Source organism: Musca autumnalis, unplaced genomic scaffold (assembly GCF_047663935.1).
Source record: "Musca autumnalis isolate F117 unplaced genomic scaffold, ASM4766393v1 scaffold_3, whole genome shotgun sequence".
In the NCBI taxonomy this organism is placed as follows: domain Eukaryota; kingdom Metazoa; phylum Arthropoda; class Insecta; order Diptera; family Muscidae; genus Musca; species Musca autumnalis.
This window is the reverse complement of record NW_027411866.1, coordinates 160,629,413-160,646,922: the sequence shown is the minus strand read 5'-3', so window position 1 is coordinate 160,646,922 and position 17,510 is coordinate 160,629,413. Positions and strand designations below refer to the sequence as shown.

The window sequence follows — 17,510 nt, the reverse complement described above, 5'->3', positions numbered from 1 at the left end:
TTGGATATAACTCTATTAGACCCACCCGCAAACAGATTTATATAGGGATGCATGCAGGTTCCCCAACTAAAAGAAATCAAAAATGGGTATTGCAACCGATATTCGAAAGGCTAAGATCTTTGAAGTACTGAAAATCTTGCGATACCAAATACAATGACCATTCTCTGTGGTTTTAATTCGGGTATATACCATATAGCTCAGTCAAAATAGACATTGAAATGGCTAAATTCCCACAAAGCTGAATTTTTGGCATTAGAAGCAAGATCCTAAAAGTCCCTATCGATACCATGTGTGCAAAAAAAGTTATTCGGGGTCAAAGGTCAAATTTTAAAGGTTTTTTAGGTTTTCAGATTTATTTTTTGAAAACGGTTGATCTAATCAAAAAGTGACTAAAGTAAATATTGTGGACAGAAACATTATCTACAAGTTTAGTCTTTATAATTTTATCCTAGAAGGAACCATTCTTGAGATATAGCCGTTCTAAAAAACACATGGCTTTTATGCACTTATAAGGGAAATATGTACATATCCAAAAAAATATATGATTCCTTGAAATTATATCTATCTATCTTAAAAAAATCCAACAAAATCGGAGCGCGTTTAGTAGAGTTATTCCATGTTAGAGTCATTTTATGCAAAAATAGTCCATTTAACCCACATGTGTAATCGAAAGCCCAACGGGAACAACCCCAACAAAAACTCTCCGATTTTTTTTGAAGTTTTGTCCGAAGGTAGGATTTATTGCGCTGATTGAGGAAAAATGTAATTTTCAGTGGCAGCGGTTATTCGACCCGAAAGGCCAGATATAAAAACAGGGTTAGACCCGGTTCTACTGAACCGATCACTGCAAATTGGATATCGTTTGAAAGCTTATAGAAATACCTAACACATAGTGTGGTTATTTTAACCGGTTAGCCTCATAATGTATTTACATTTAGATAGCGATATCTCGAAAATTGTAAGTCAGTTTTAAAAATCACAAAGAACATTCTTGTAGACAATTGCTAAATCTACAACTTCTACTTTAGCCGGATTTTGCTAAGTCTTACCGTTTTTGAGGAAAATTAAAAAACTGAATAATGGCTCCAAAAATGACCTTTGACCCCGAATAACTTTTTTTGCACACATGGGATCGATGGGGACTTTAAGGACTTTGCTTCTAATAGTAAACCCTAGCTCTCCACCACAATTCAGCTTTGTCGGAATTTTTGATATTTCCCCCATATACGCATGTCTATTTTGACTGGGCTAATAAAGTGGTATTTGAATTAAAATTTCAAAATACTGAAAACAGGGCGGAGCTTTTGTTTGGTGACTATACCGAATGTTGTCCGATAAGTTTATATTCAACTCTTAATATCCGAGGACTTATATTTTATACTCTGTACAAATTTGAAATTGTATCCTAAATATTGTCAGCTATCTCTATTGAATTTGTATATACTATACTTTGTGTCAATATTTCATTTAAAATTTTCATGATTTTTGTCAAGTTGGGTCCCCACCGAAATGAAATTCTGCGTACGTCCTTGATTCAGAGCTACATATCAACACAAGCCGAACCGAAGGGTCAAGGGAGAACTGATTACCCCATGTAGATATTATTCAAACATTATCATGCAATTTTATACAAAAAAAAAATTGTAAAATATTTAACTAATCAACAATAAATATCGCTGGAGTTTTCTATAAATTGGGTAATTAATATAACTTAACCGTTGGCAAGTTAATTGGACGCGTGTGACAGTTGGTTTTGACTAAAATGGAATTTACCCCGGGAATAGCGGCAATTATTATGCTATTGGTGTCATCAAAACTAATAAAGACCAAGGAACATTTTTCATTAAAGGTAAGGATAAGAATATCAAATTACAGATTAAGAATTTCATTTCCCTCTGTTATGTTAGCAATCATGGACCTATGAGTTCAAATCGGTTGAAGCCTATTCTGAAAATTCAGATTTATTGAAGTTCAATAATTGGAAAGTTGATCGCATAAGACGTGGTGTATTTGCTCTCTCCGGAAGTATAATTTTGAATATGGACGTTGTTGAAGGCGATGATAACGAGGTTAATATTTGGAGCAAGTCTAAAACACTGAACAAAAATTAAATTCTTAACTTCTTTAGGCTGATTTTAGAATATATCGTAGTGAAAATGGCGTTAAGGAATATAAACCAATGCCATTTGGAGTACAACGTCAACATGTGTATAAATACATGAATACATTTTACAAGGAACTTATTATGGAGTCTCTAAGCAAATGTTCTAATTTTCCGGTATTTGAGGATAAATTTGAACCACCATTGCAAAAGAGAACCTACACCTTAAACCAATGCCAATTCAACCAGGAGGGTTTCCCACAATTTATACAGGATGGTTTTTACAAAACAGTTATTAATGGTTTTGGTCCTACTAAGTGGAGTGTAATTTTTATTACCGAAATACAAAATAATAAATAAGTTCTGAAATATGTAGATTTTTATGGTGTTGGTATAAAATAAAAAGTTATTGTGATTGTTAAGGGACCTCAACATTTCCGTTGTTATATTCTTCTATTCTATATTTGATTAAATATGCTTCCAAATCTGAGTCCTTTAAGAAAGCATAGCTGAGTGCTCGGATAGTGGAATGTCCAGCAGACGTGGGTAGATGAGTGACTGCTAATCAAACATACAATAATAAATGCCATGACACATGACATCAGACTGCTTGTGGGTTACACAGAAAAAATTACTGCATTTTAGGAATAGTGTTCATAATGTCTTGCCAAGGTTCAAATTTCTGCATTTCATGAACGCCTTTCATAAAGCAAACAAATACTGGTTTCTTATGAATGATTGAAAAAAAACAATTTTGGAGAGTTGTTGTTTTATTTTTATTGACTAACACAACCGCCACCAATCAGACCAGAGACAAATTTTGCTGCTTTTATAAAGCTTTTTTTATACCCTACACCACTATGTGGGGAGTGTATTATAAGTTGGTTTTGGCCAAAAAGTTTGTAACGCATCGAAATAATGGTCGTAGACCCATACTTATATATACCAAAACAAGTAAGAAGAGTTTATAGTCGGACGGAGCCGACCATGGGATACCCTATACCACTATCCCTGGACGATCGCTCTCCACGGAACTTCTTTTCAATAATTGTGAAAATTTAATTATCAAATATCAGAGATGTAATGTATAATACTTATGACCAAAACCAAAAAGTTATCTAGCATGCCAAAGACATTTTTGTAGCAGGAAAGGAAAATTTAGTTCACACAAAATAAAATGTAGTGAAACCCACTTATGTAGTACTACTACTTCCGTTGTTTAACCGCTACGTTATTGAAATTTTTACCAATTTCACACAAAAGTTCCAGTCCATTTAACCCGCTAAATATTATCTGGTTGGTTTGTACGCTTCTTCTTCATCATAAACTCAAACTTTGTTTAAAATTTTGGGGGTTATTATTTTGACCTACAGAGCCGCTACAAAATTGGTTAAAATGTTGTTTTTGGTCCATTTCATGCGCTGAACATTTCACGATCATCACCAAAAACTAATCATTTCTATTCTGGCCCGAACCCAACCTCCTTAAAAAATTCGTTACAATCGGTCCATAATTGCGGCCTTAAGCTTTTTTACAATTTCTAATGGATGGACACACATCGCTAAATCGCCTTATCTCGTCGAGATATGAATTTCGGCATAACAAATAAGGGGTCTAGGACGAATATTTCGTGGTGTTACATAAACTTTTGGAGAGACAATATGTAGCATGGGATAAAAATGTGGTTCTCTACACAGAACCCATTATATATTAGGCAGTAGGCCCGTTATCTAGCAAACACTTTATTAAAATTTACATCAGAGGAAAGGTCAGTAGTTTTTTTCCATATGTAGTCTACTTTGCGAAATATATATGTCCTCAAGGAATTAAAATATCGACCAAAAATAAAATTTTTATATTTTTCATTCAAAAGTAATGGTCCATTTCACCTGCTGAAGAATATCAGATCATCATTCAGAATTGTAGGCATCTCTTTCGACCTATACTCTTACCCGGTGCAAAATTTCGTGACTATTGATGTATAATTGCGACTTCTAGCGAGTTTATTATTACACTACAAACAAATAACGGAATATATTAGGCTGTAACTCTGTTATCTGATCATGCACACCAAAATAATTGGCATCAATTGAAGGGTCAAGCGTTCCACTTTCAAGTATATCTCACTTGTCCGCAATGTCACTTTCAGGAATTCAGATATAAGCTGTATATTAAAAATTTTCACACAAAAGTTTTGGTCCATTTAACCCTCTAAATATTATCCGATCACCATCTCAAATTGCAAGCTTCTCCTTTGTGATATACTCTTACCTTATTTAAAATTACGCGTTGATCGGACTATTATTGAGACCTACAGAGCCGCTAGAAAATTGGATAAATATTATGTTTTTGGTCCATTTCACCCGCTAAATATTTCACGATCATCACCAATAAGAATAGGGATCTATTCTGATCTGAACCCGACCTCCATACAAAATTTCGTGACGATCGGTCCATAATTGCGGCCTGGAGCGTGTTTACAATTTATAATGGACAGACGGACGGACGGACGGACGGACGGACGGAAGGACGGACGGACACACATCTCAAAATCGCTTTATCTCGTCGAGATATGAAGATTGGTATACCACATGGGTGGTCTCCGACGAATATTTCGCGGTGTTACATGAATTTTTACCAAAACAAACTTATAATACCCTTTTCCACATTGTGGTATAGGGTATAATGAATGTCTCGACGAGCTGAGTCGATCTGGCTATGTGTGTCCGTCCGTCAGTCCGTCCGTCTGTCCATCTAAACCTTGTAATCACGCTACAGGTCGCAATTTTGATCGGATCGTCACGAAATGTTAATGGATTTGGATGTTAATGGGGGTCCCGGACGGGAAGAAGCCTATTGATGTTGGTGATGGTCGGATAATATTTAGGGGTAGTAATGGGCAAAAAACTTATTTGGAGAAAAAGACAACGTTTTTTTCCTAAGCGAATATTTCAGCTTCAATATGGGGTATACCAAAAGCAGAACCTGGCCATGAAAGTAGAAAATATCGCCTTTCTAATGATGTAAAGTAGGTTCTCGTAGGTGATCAAACAACGAATATATCGCAATAGCCGCTAATAGAACCCAACTTTTTATTTTTGCGATTTTAACAATAATGACGAATATCACAGCTTCGGTTGGGGATCTTCCAAAAACAAAGTCCGACTATGAAAATAGAAAATCCCATCTTTACAGTGATGCAAAGTAGGTTGGCGTAGGTGGCCACATAACGGCAAAAATATATCTTTGCAACGTAGGTTGTCGTAGGTGGTCAAACAACAAAGATATCGCAATAGCCGCTAATAGAACACAACTTTTCATTTTTGCGATTTTAATAATAATGACAGCTTTGGTTCGGGACCTTCCAAAAGCAAAGTCTGACAATGAAAGTAAAAAATCCCATCATTACAATGATGTAAAGCAGATTGGCGTAGGTATCCAAATAACGGAGATATCGCAATAGTCGGTAATACATCCATTTTTCCACTTTTTTGGAAATCACGCTACAGGTCGCAATTTTAATTGGATCGTCACGAAATTTTGGGTGAATAAGACAAGAAGAAAACGTCATAGAAACCCACAGCAATTGTACTTTGGGAAGTACTTTCAATAGATGCACATTTCTAGAAATGTTAATTTTTCCTCCTTCGGTAAAGGACCTTGTGACGACAAACGAAATCTAAAAACTGATCGGAAACAGGTTCTTTTTCGTCAAAATCTCAACAAGTACCACTCGACTTTGCGGACAGGAATATACCCTGAGCCTGAAACTTTCATCTATAGACAGATCGAATAGCGGCTACACAGCCAAAATCCTTAAACCCAAAAACTATGCATTAGGAGATTTTCAGAAATTTGTTGCCATTTTCGGACGTATGAACTTGCAAGTGTTGCGGAGGAGGTATGGAGAAATGGACCGGACCGACATAGTTAATTTTGGGAGTTGATCTTATTTTGGTAGTCATTCCTTTTAAAAGATATTGCGCCCACCAGTCATTTTAGTTCGCCACAGTATAATTTTCACTTTGACCATTATGTCTGGAAATATGGACTTTCCCACGAAAAACATAATACCGCTCTAAACACCATGAATACTTTCGGACCATTTTCTCTGGAAGTATAGACTTGCCTCTGAAAAACTTGTACTGTAGTAATAGGGACCCGAGAACACTGAGCAGAGAATTCTTTTTATTTATTAATTTCTTTATTTCATATTTTTACTTATAACTAAATTATTATCATAAAGGAAGTGAAGCCAGGACCATTGAGGTCTTAAGCTTACACAGCTTATCCAGGGTGGTCTTAAACTGCACTTCGCAGAACATTTTTGAAATACTCTGCAGAAGTTTGCCGAAAGAGTAGATCGATTTGGCCCATCTTCGAAGTTGATCAAAATATCACGAATGCCAAATTTTGGACCGAATCGGTTTATCTGTTTTAGAATTATCGTGCTCTCCAGGCAGCTACCCAGACGAACGGACAAAGCTAAGTCGACTCCACGTTTTCTGAAACAGATTTCTTCCAAACACACTTTGGTCCTAAAGCCATTATTATTTCATTTTGGCTAAAGGCTGAGGGTATTAAAAATGTAGATTGGGAAAAATTGTGTTTATGAATTTTTGCTAAAAGAATGTATACAGTATAGACCTTGGATTGGGCGGTATAATTTCATTTTAAAAGAATTTAAGACTGGATTTCAGAGTTTCCTGATCAATTTATGAGAGGATCCACTATAGGAAACCAGAATTTATATAAGTGAAGACGATTGGACGCCAAAATTAGGCCATTGACAGATGCACGATTTGGCGACAGAATGTGTCATTTACATAACCGCGATTAGGTGCTAGAATTTCTTGATGGATAGCCTAACTGTTGCTCAGCATTAGTTCTCGGCCTTCAGAAATTCTTTGTGATGAGTAGACATCGGATTTTTGCTTATTTTTGGAAATTATAATGTTAAGATATTTGAAAATTAAATGTTATGATATTTCTAAGGTTTTCCATTGTATTCGATTTCTTTTGGTCTTACCGAAGTGATATCACTGAATTTCATAACATTCTCTGTAGATGTGAATTATTTGATAAATGATACGCCCAAATATATATGGGATTATGATATTTCTATTTCTAATAAATTCATTGTTTTGAGTATATATTAACTTTGACATATTGTCAAAAAAGTTCTAAAAACAAGATAAAAATGGCCAAGAAGTCTTACGCTATTTAAATTAAAAAAAATAATGAAAATTATTTCATCAGTAGAATAAGTCTGAAATAAGGTTACATCTTTGCTAAATAAGACATTTTCGCTAACATGAACTTTCAACATTTTGGTCAGAGAAAAAGGTACACAGTTGATTTTTCTTTAAAACGTTATAAACAATCCTTTATTTATTATTAAAAAAATACACTTTACACAACACTGCATTGAGCATTATTATGACGATGAATAGTTGGCAGCGCTTTGGCGCGGTAGCGGTCCGATAAAGATTGAAGGCGGCTTTGGCACGGTAGCGGCCCGATGAATGCTGACGGTAGAATAGTTGGCGACGGTTTTGGCACGGCTGCGCCTTGATGAATACTGACGTTCTCTGGCACAGCAGAAGCCAGAGAACGTTGACATGGAACCACAGATGTGTATATGTCAGAAGCCAAGGGCACGGCAATCCTCCACTTAATTTCAAACACAAACACTATACAAATATGTCTAACGCCAGGGGCACGGCAATCCCCCTCCTGACTCTAAACACACACGTTCCACCAATATGTCTGGGGCCAAGGGCACGGCAATCCCCCACTTGACTCCGAAAACACACACAGATGTCTAAAGCCATGGGCGCGGCAATCCCCCTCCTGACTCTAAACACACACGTTCCACCAATATGTCTGGGGCCAAGGGCACGGCGATCCCCCACTTGACTCCAAACACACACACAAATATGTGTGCAGCCAGGGGCACGGCAATCCCCATCCTGACTAAAAACACACAACACAAACTAATTTCTGTTTCGCTGAGGGCACGGCAATCCCACACTCAACTCAACAGACTAATGCTACACTACTTCCACTTTGGCCACGGGTACGGCAATCCCCCACATGACACAACAGCCATCAACAGACGACTGTCTCGATTGTCTGTTCGCAACCTCCTTTTATACCCGTTGGTGGTGGCTGGCCATCACACCAACACAGCTAGCCCAGCTGATCGTATGCAGACATTGTTTCGTTTTATTCACACAGCTGATGATGTTGTTTAGTTTGGCTATTGGCCGCCAGTTTAGTTTCTCTCATTTGCCACTAGGTGATTAGTTTGTCCGTTAATTTAAATTATGAACATAAGTACTTACTTACTTAGGTGGCCCATTACAGAACATTTGTTCCATAGGCCGAACTAAGAAAAGATCTCCATTCCTCTCTATTTGTTGCTTCGCACTCTGGAATACCGCGCCTTTTCATCTCATCATCCACTTGGTTGCGCCATCTATTCATTGGCCTGCCAATTCCGAGTGCACCGCCAAGCGGTCCTTATTTATACGCCTTTATACGTCGTTGTACAGCAGATACAGCTCGTGGTTCATGCGACGTCGATATTCGCCGTCAACGCAGATTGGTCAGTAGATCTTTCGAAGAATTTTTCTCTCAAACACACCAAGCACTGCCATGTCTGCTTGCGCAAGTACCCAGGCTTCGGAGCCATACATCAGCACGTGTTTTGTAGAGCGTTATTTTTGTTTGACGAGATGTGGCTTTGTTTTTAACCTGCTTACTTAAACCAAATTAGCATCTGTAGGCCAATACAATTCTTCTTTTTATTTCACAACTGATGTCGTTTGTTGTGTTTACGGAGGTGCCGAGGTAGACGAAGTCTTTTACTACCTCAATATTATATCAATGGACGCATTGCGCGTCGACACCATCAACTTGGTCTTCTCACCGTTTACCGCCAGACCCACTTTAGCAGATTCTCCTTCGACCTTCATAAAGGTATCGGTTACTTCTTTTGCTGATCGTCCCATGATGTCTATATCATGAGCATAAGCAAGTAACATGTGACTATTGGTGTAGATTGTGCCACTTCTTTTGACGTTTGCCTCTCGTATAACCTTTTCTAGCAGGATGTTGAAGAGATCACACGAAAGGCTGTCTCCTTGTCTGAAACCTCTTTTGGAGAGGTTCTTTCCTATTTTAACTGAGGACCTCGTGTCAGTTAAAGTCATTTTACAAAGCCGGATGAGCTTTGCGGGGATACCAAATTCAGACATGGCTTGGAATACCTTTGGACGCAGCGGGCTGTCGAAGGCTGCTTTATAATCGACAAAAAGGTGGTAGGTGTCGATCTGCATCTCTTGGGTCTTCTCCAGGATTTGCCGCAGGGTAAATATCTGGTCAATGGTGGACTTGCCAGGTCTAAAGCCGCATTGGTATGGTCCAATTATCTCGTTGACCATAGGCTTTAGTCGTTCGCACAATATCCCTGACACGATCTTGTAGGCAATAGGGACTAGACTTATGCCCCTATAGTTAGAGCATACAGTCTTATCCTCCTTCTTGTGGACGGGGCACAGGATACTCAGGTTCCAATCGTCGGGTACTCGTTCTTCCTGCCAGATGGTGCTAACTAGCTGATGTGTACACCTTATCAGCGTGTCGCCTCCGGTTTTGAACAGCTCGGCTGGTAAGCCATCGGCTCCTGCTGCCTTATTATTCTGCAGCCGATTTATTGCTGTCTTTACCTCATCTTGGCTGGGCGTTATACATTCAATACCATCTTCTGGGATTGGGACTGTGGTATCTTCGTCGTCTTCGCTGCTATTGAATACCAACAGTTTTGAAAAATGTTCTTTCCATATACTGAGTACACTATCTGTATCAGTTACCAAATTACCTTGCTGGTCTCTACAGGAGGATGTGCCTGTACCAAAGCCAGTTTGATGCTTGATTCTTTGGTAGAATTTTCGGACTTCATTCTGGCTCCTGTACATCTCGATTTTTTCACACTCCCGCTTTTCCATCTCTCTCTTTTTCCTGCGGAAAAGACGTTTCTCCTCTCTCCTTTTCTCCCTGTATCTCTCTCGTGCGCTACGCGTTGCTACGGATTGTAAAGCCCTATATGCCGCATTTTTCTCTTCGGTGGCATGGATTCCTTGTTGGAGGTCTCTGGTATCCAAGTATGGATTTTGTGGCTGTTTGCATGGAGTGGCCAATATTTTGCATTGTGCTGATATGTTATCGGGACGAGGAGTGCTTTCATTAAGCAATTGGGCTAATTGAGTGGAATATGCCGTGGCTATCTGTTGTGTTTGCAGCTTACCGATGTCCATCTTCCGCGTTGTATCTGCTCATGCTTTATTTGCAACGTTTAGACGGGTACGTGACTTTGCTGCAACAAGGTAGTGGTCCAAATCTATGTTTGCTCCTCGGAACGATCGTACACCCAACACGCTCGAGGAATGTCTTCCATCTATCACAACATGATCAATTTGATTATTTGTTCTTTGATGTGGAGACAGCCAGGTGTCCTTATGAATATCGAGATGATAAAATCTGGTACTGCTAACTACTATGTTTTTTGCAGCTGCAAAGTCTATCAGCCTCATACCATTGTCAGATGTTTCACTGTGGAGACTGAACTTCCCGACTGTTGGGCCAAAGATATTCTCCTTTCCAATTTTGGCATTAAAATCGTCTAGAATAATGTTAATGTCATGGGCAGGGCAACGGTCATAAGTTTCTTCTAAGCGCTCGTAAAATATATCTTTGGTCTGTTCGCCCTTGTCTTCAGTGGGAGCATGAGCGCAAATAAATCTGATGTTGAAGAATTTTCTTTTAATCGAAATGCAGCAAGTCTTTCATTCACTGGGATGAAGCTGGATGCCAGATGTTTTAACCTCCGACCAACCACAAATCCTCAACCAAACTCATGCTTTGTGTCATGGCAGCTATAAGACAGTGCGTCACCTTTAGGTGTTGTTGTGACGCCATTCCCAATCCATCGTATTTTTCTTGTATGGCAGTAATGTCGGCCTTGTACTTTTCAAATACATCTGTCAATGCGTAAACTGCACCTTCCATATAAAGAGTGCGTTTTTGAGAAAAATTAAAAAAAAACGAAATACATACATATGTTCCCACAACATCCCCGAAGGAACAAGGGAGACTTCTCTCATATCAATGAGTGCACACCGATTAATATTGGCTCAATGATATGGGACCTATTGTTTATTGCCGAGTCCGAACGGCGTATCCTAAGACACCACTTGTAGAGAAGTTTTTTCATGGCTGAAATACTCAGGAAATGTCGCCAGCATTACTGATGGGGAATTTTGCCGCCATTGTAAATTTGATGTTGATTGGCCTGGGATTCGAACCGCAGATTTTCTGAGTGCAAGGCGGACGTGCTAACCATTGCACCACGGTGGCCCCTAAACGGAATAATGCCTACAAAAATGACCTTTGACCCTGAATAACTTTTTTTGCATACATGGGATCGATGGGGACTTTTAGGGCTTTGCTTCTAATGGTAAACCCTAGCCCTCCACCACAATTCAGCTTTGTGGGAATTTTTGATATTTTCCCCTTACACGCATGTCTATTTTGACTGGACTAATAACGTGCTATTTGATTTAAAATTTCAAAATACTAAAAACAGGGCGGAGCTTTTGTTTGGCGCTTATATTCAAATCTTAATATCCGAGGAATTATATTTTATACTCTGTAAAAATTTGAAATTGTATCCTAAATATTGTCAGCTATATCTATTGAATTTATATATACTATACTTTGTGCCAATATTTCATGTAAAATCAACTAATAGCTTTACGTAGCGCTATACAACATTTTGAATTTTCATGATTTTTGTCAAGTTGGGCCCCCATCGAAATGAAATTCTCTGTACGTTCCTGACTCAGAGCTACATATCAACACATACCGAAATACATATGTATTTTCCCACCACCCGTGGTGCAATGGTATGCACGCCCGCCTTGCACGCAGAAGGTCGGGGGTTCGATTCCCCGGCCAGGCAACATCAAACATTTTTCAACGGTGGCAAAATACCCCTCAGTAATGTTGGCAACATTTCCTGAGTATTTCAGCCTTGAAAAACTTCTCCACAAGTGGTGTCTTAAGACACGCCGTTCGGACTCGGCGATAAACAGTAGGTCCCATATCATTGAACTAAATAGGAATCGGGGTACACTCATTGATATGAGAGAAGTCTCCCTTGTCCCGTATGGGATGTTGTGGAACAATGTTTTGTTTGTTTGTTATTTTCCCACAACATCCCCGAAGGGACAAGGGAGAACTGATTACCCCATGTAGATGTTATTCAAACAGTATCATGCAATTTTATACAAAAAAAATCAACAACAAGGTTGTAAAATATTTAACTAATCAACAAAAAATATCGCTGGAGTTTTCTATAAATTGGGTAATTAATATAACTTAACCGTTAGCAAGTTAATTGGACACATGCGACAGTTGGTTTTGACTAAAATGGAATTTACCCCGGGAATAGCGGCAATTATTGTGTTATTGGTGTCATCAAAACTAATAAAGACCAATGAACATTTTTCATTAAAGGTAAGGATAAGAATATCAAATTACAGATTAAGAATTTCATTTCCCTCTGTTATGTTAGCAATCATGGACCTCCGAGTTCAAATCGGTTGAAGCCTATTCTGAAAATTCAGATTTATTGAAGTTCAATAATTGGAAAGTTGATCGCATAAGACGTGGTGTATTTGCTCTCTCCGGAAGTATACATTTGAATATGGACGTTGTTGAAGGCGATGATAATGAGGTTGATATTTGGAGCGAGTCTAAAACACTGAACAAAAATTAAATTTTTAACTTCTTTAGGTTAATTTTAGAATATATCGTAGTGAAAATGGCGTTAAGGAATATAAACCAATGTCATTGGGAGTACAACGTCAACATTTGTATAAATACATGAATACATTTTACAAGGATCTTATTATGGAGTCTCTAAGCAAATGTTCTAATTTTCCGGTATTTGAGGATAAATTTGAACCACCATTGCAAAAGGGAATTTACACCTTAAACAAATGCCAATTCGACCAGGAGGGTTTCCCACGATATGTACAGGATGGTTTTTACAAAACAGTTATTAACGGTTTTGGTCCTACTAAGTGGAGTGTAATTTTCATAGTCGAAATACAAAATAATAAATAAGTTCTGAAATATGTAGATTTTTATGGTGTTGGTATAAAATAAAAAGTTATTGTGATTGTTAAGGGACCTCGACATTTCCTTTGTTCTATTCTTCTATTCTGTATTTGATTAAATATGCTTCCAAATCTGAGTCCTTTAAGAAAGCATAGGTGAGTGCTCGGACAGTGGAATGCCCAGCAGACATGGGTAGATGAGTGACTGGTAATCAAACATACAAAAATAAATGCCATGAAACATGACATCAGTTTGGTTGTGGGTTTGTAGTTACACAGAAAAAAATACTGCATAAGTTTGGTTGCGGATTTGTAGTTGGTCGGAGGTTAAAACATCTGGTCTCCAGCTTCACCCCAGTGAATGAAAGATTCGCTGCAAATCGATTAAAAGCAACATTCTTCAACATCAGCTTTATTTGCGCTCATGCTCCCACTGAAGACAACGACGAACAGACCAAAGAAATATTTTACGAGCGCTTAGAAGAAACTTATGACCGTTGCCCTGCCCATGACATTAAAATTATACTAGGCGATTTTAATGCCAAAATTGGAAAGGAGAATATCTTTGGCCCAACAGTCGGGAAATTCAGTCCCCACTGTGAAACATCTGACAATGGTATGAGGCTGATAGACTTTGCAGCTTCAAGAAACATGGTAGTTAGCAGTACCAGATTTAAGCATCTCGATATTCATAAGGGCACCTGGCTGTCGCCAGATCAAAGAACACGAAATCAAATTGATCACATTGTGATAGATGGAAGACATGCATCTAGCGTGTTGGATGTACGATCGTTCCGAGGAGCAAACATAGATTCGGACCACTATCTTGTTGCAGCAAAGGTACGTACCAGATTAAACGTTGCAAACAAAGTGCGAACAGACACAACACGGAAGTTGGACATCGGTAAGCAGCAATCACAACAGATAGCCACAGCATATTCCACTCAAATGGCCCAACGGCTTAATTTAAGCACTCCTCGTCTCGATAACATATCAGGACAATGACAAAACATTGCCCACTCCATGCAAACAGCCGCCAAATCTGTACTTGGATGCCAGAGACCTCCACCAAGGAATCCATGGTATGACCAGGAGTGTCGTGCTGCTACCGAAGAGAAAAATGCGGCATATACGGCTACTTTACAATCAGTAGCAACGCGTAGCGCACAAGAGAGGTATTGGGAGAAAAGGAGTGAGGAGAAACGTATTTTCCGAAGGAAAAAGAGAGAGATGGAAAGACGGGAGTGTGAACAAATCGAGATGTACAGGAGACAGAATGAAGACCGAAAATTCTACCAAAGAGTGAAACATCAAACTGTAGAGACCAGCAAGGTAATCTGGTAACTGATAAGATAGTGTGCTAAGGATATAGAAAGAGCATTTTTCCAAACTGTTGGTATCCAATAGTAGCGAAGTCGACGAAGATACCACAGATCCAATCCCAGAAGATGGTATTGAATGTTTACCACCCGGCCAAGATGAGGTAAAGACAGCAATAATCCGGCTGAAGAATAATAAGGCAGCAGGAAATGATGACCTTCCAGCTGAGCTATTTAAAACCGGAGGCGCACGCTGATAAGGTGTATGCATCAGCTAGTTAGCTCCATCTGGCAGGAAGAACGCGTACCCGACGATTGGAACCTGACCATCCTGCGTCCCGTCCATAAGAAAGGAGATAAGACTTTATGCTCCAACTCTAGGGGCATAAGTCTTCTCCCTATCGCCCACAAGATAGGATATTGTCCGAACGACTAAAGCCCATAATTGGACCATACCAATGCGGCTTTAGACCTAGCAAGTCCACGATTGACCAGATATTTACCCTGCGGCAAATCCTGGAGAAGACCCAAGAGATTATTAAGCACCTTTTTGTCGATTATAAAGCAGCCTTCGACAGTCCGCTGCTTTCAAAGGTATTCCAAGCCATATCTGAATTTGGTAACCCCTGCAAAGCTCATTCGGCTTTGTAAAATGACTCTAACTGACACAAGATCTTCAGTTAAAATAGGAAAGAACCTCTCCGAAGAGTTTTGTACCAAAATAGGTTTCAGGCAAGGAGACAGCCTTTCGTGTGATCTTTTCAACATTCTGCTAGAAAAGGTTATACGAGAGGCAAACGTCAAAAGAAGTGACACAATCTACACCAATAGCCACATGTTACTTGCTTATGCCGATGATATAGACATCATGGAACGATCAGTAAAAGAAGTAACCGATACCTTTATGAAGGTCGAAGGAGAATCTGCTAAAGTGGGTCTGGCGGTAAACGACGAGAAGACCAAGTTAATGGTGTCCACGCGCAATGCGTTTATTGTGATCGGACCAACTGTTGAAGTTGGTTCCTATAATTTTGAGGTAGTAAAAGACTTCGTATACCTCGGCACCGCCGTAAACACAACAAACGACATCAGTTGTGAAATAAAAAGAAGAATTGTATTGGCCAACAGATGCTACTTTGGCTTAAGTAAGCACTTTAAAAACAAAGCCACAACTCGTCAAACAAAAATAACGCTTTACAAAACACCGATACGTCCCGTGCTGGTGCTTGGCGTGTTTGAGAGAAAAATTCTTCGAAAGATCTACGGACCGATCTGCTATACAACGACATCAATATAGTTAAACGTATCGAGATGCAGCGTTTGCGTTGGCTAGGCCATATAATAAGAATGAGCGATGATGAACCCGGTAAAAAGGCGTACAAATTCGAGCCACATGGCGATGCACGCAAAATTGGCAGGCCAAAGAATAGATGGCTCAAACAAGTGGATAAAGAGATGACAAGGCGCGGTATTCCAAGCACTGAACAGAGAGAATTGGATATCTTTTCTTAGTTCGGTCTATGGAACAAATGTCCTGTAATGGGCCAGCTAAGTAAGTAAGTCGGTGCGGAAACTTTTTTCACCGAATCTATCTTACAAACGCGTTTTCGTTATCAGGACAAAATTCCCCACACAGTACTGGTGTGGTATTTTTTTGGTTATAGCCCTAACGACCATGTGTTGGGTTGTTTACTCGTACAGTGGCTTGATTAAGACATCTCCAAAGCATGGCTTTTGAAAGTTTTTACAGCATCTTCTGTCTATTTTTCGGGTTCATACGCATAGCTCCATGATTCGCCATCTGGATCCATCTTATAAAAGTCTTTTGAAGAGCCGCGATCGTATTTTTTTCGAAATTTCACCGATCTACAGGGGATCCAACGAGAAAACCCCCATTTTTGTCCCCAAATGTTCATGCAATATCAAATGTTAGTTAGTGGAATAAATGCCCAAGGATGCCTCCATCTCACGGTATATAGCACTGCGTTCTTGCACTATCCGTTCACACATGGCTTAATTTTTCCTTGCACAACGGCCGTTTTTGGACGACCCTCATGAACTTCGTTTTTTTTTTGCGAGTGCAGTTGTTCATAATGCTATAGGATGGTCCTTTATCGAGTTGCGTACTAAAGTAAATTTATGAAATTGTTGTAGTGGGAAAGAACGCCTAATTTCATGAAATTATTTCATTGAAATTGCTCTAACAGATATGAGTGGATGTGTGACTGCAAATCAAGTAAACAAAACTAAATGGCACGAAACATAACATCAGTCTGGTTTTGGGTTTGTAGTTAGGCGGAGGTAAAAAAATTCTTTCGCATCAATCCTATCTATAGCCATGCCCAAACTGAAACAAGTAACAAATTCAAAAACAAGAAAAAATCGCAGGAGGGATTTTTGAATAAATCGCGGTCAAAGTTCACATTTTAAGTTTTTTTAGTTTTTCAAGATTTTGCTTTTGCACAAATTCTAGAGCTGGGACTAAAGAAAATGTTGTAGAGAATTTTCACGGCTAATTAATTTTCTGTAGTCTCATTTAGATAGGACTTTCTCTTTTCCAAGCAAAATCTTGAAAACCTAAAAATCTGAAATTTGACCGCGATTTTTTTAAATATCCCTCCTCCTCCAAACTATGTTTGGAAGAAATTTAAAAAAAAAGTTTTAGAGTTATCTTGCACAATAGCCATTTTAGTATGTGGAAGGGTTTTGGAGCTTTTGAGCCATTATCACAGGAAGTATTGACTTACTCCGGAAAAAATTCTACCGTTTTAAATGAGGCCGCTAGAACAACCCACTGAAATCGAATCAAAACAATGCGAGAGGAGCTCTTAAACTTCACTTTTTCCGAATTTTGTGTGGGAGATTCCCGAAGGAGTGAACCGATATAGTCCATATTCGAGCCCG

General features: G+C 38.9%; 2 protein-coding genes across 2 annotated transcripts; both read left to right on the top strand.

The window, feature by feature from the left end:
- Positions 1-1,690: 1,690 nt before the first annotated feature.
- LOC141396555 (uncharacterized) lies at positions 1,691-2,526 on the top strand. Its single transcript, XM_073972116.1, has 3 exons — positions 1,691-1,849; positions 1,908-2,069; positions 2,129-2,526. Exons 1-3 carry the CDS (start codon positions 1,763-1,765, stop codon positions 2,459-2,461), a joined length of 582 nt encoding a protein of 193 aa, XP_073828217.1. The 5' UTR covers positions 1,691-1,762; the 3' UTR covers positions 2,462-2,526.
- Positions 2,527-12,549: 10,023 nt separating this feature from the next.
- On the top strand, positions 12,550-13,361 carry LOC141396554 (uncharacterized). The gene is made up of 3 exons (XM_073972115.1): positions 12,550-12,682; positions 12,741-12,902; positions 12,962-13,361. The coding sequence occupies exons 1-3, from the start codon at positions 12,572-12,574 to the stop codon at positions 13,292-13,294; spliced, it is 606 nt and encodes a 201-aa protein (XP_073828216.1). The 5' UTR covers positions 12,550-12,571; the 3' UTR covers positions 13,295-13,361.
- Positions 13,362-17,510: the final 4,149 nt, after the last annotated feature.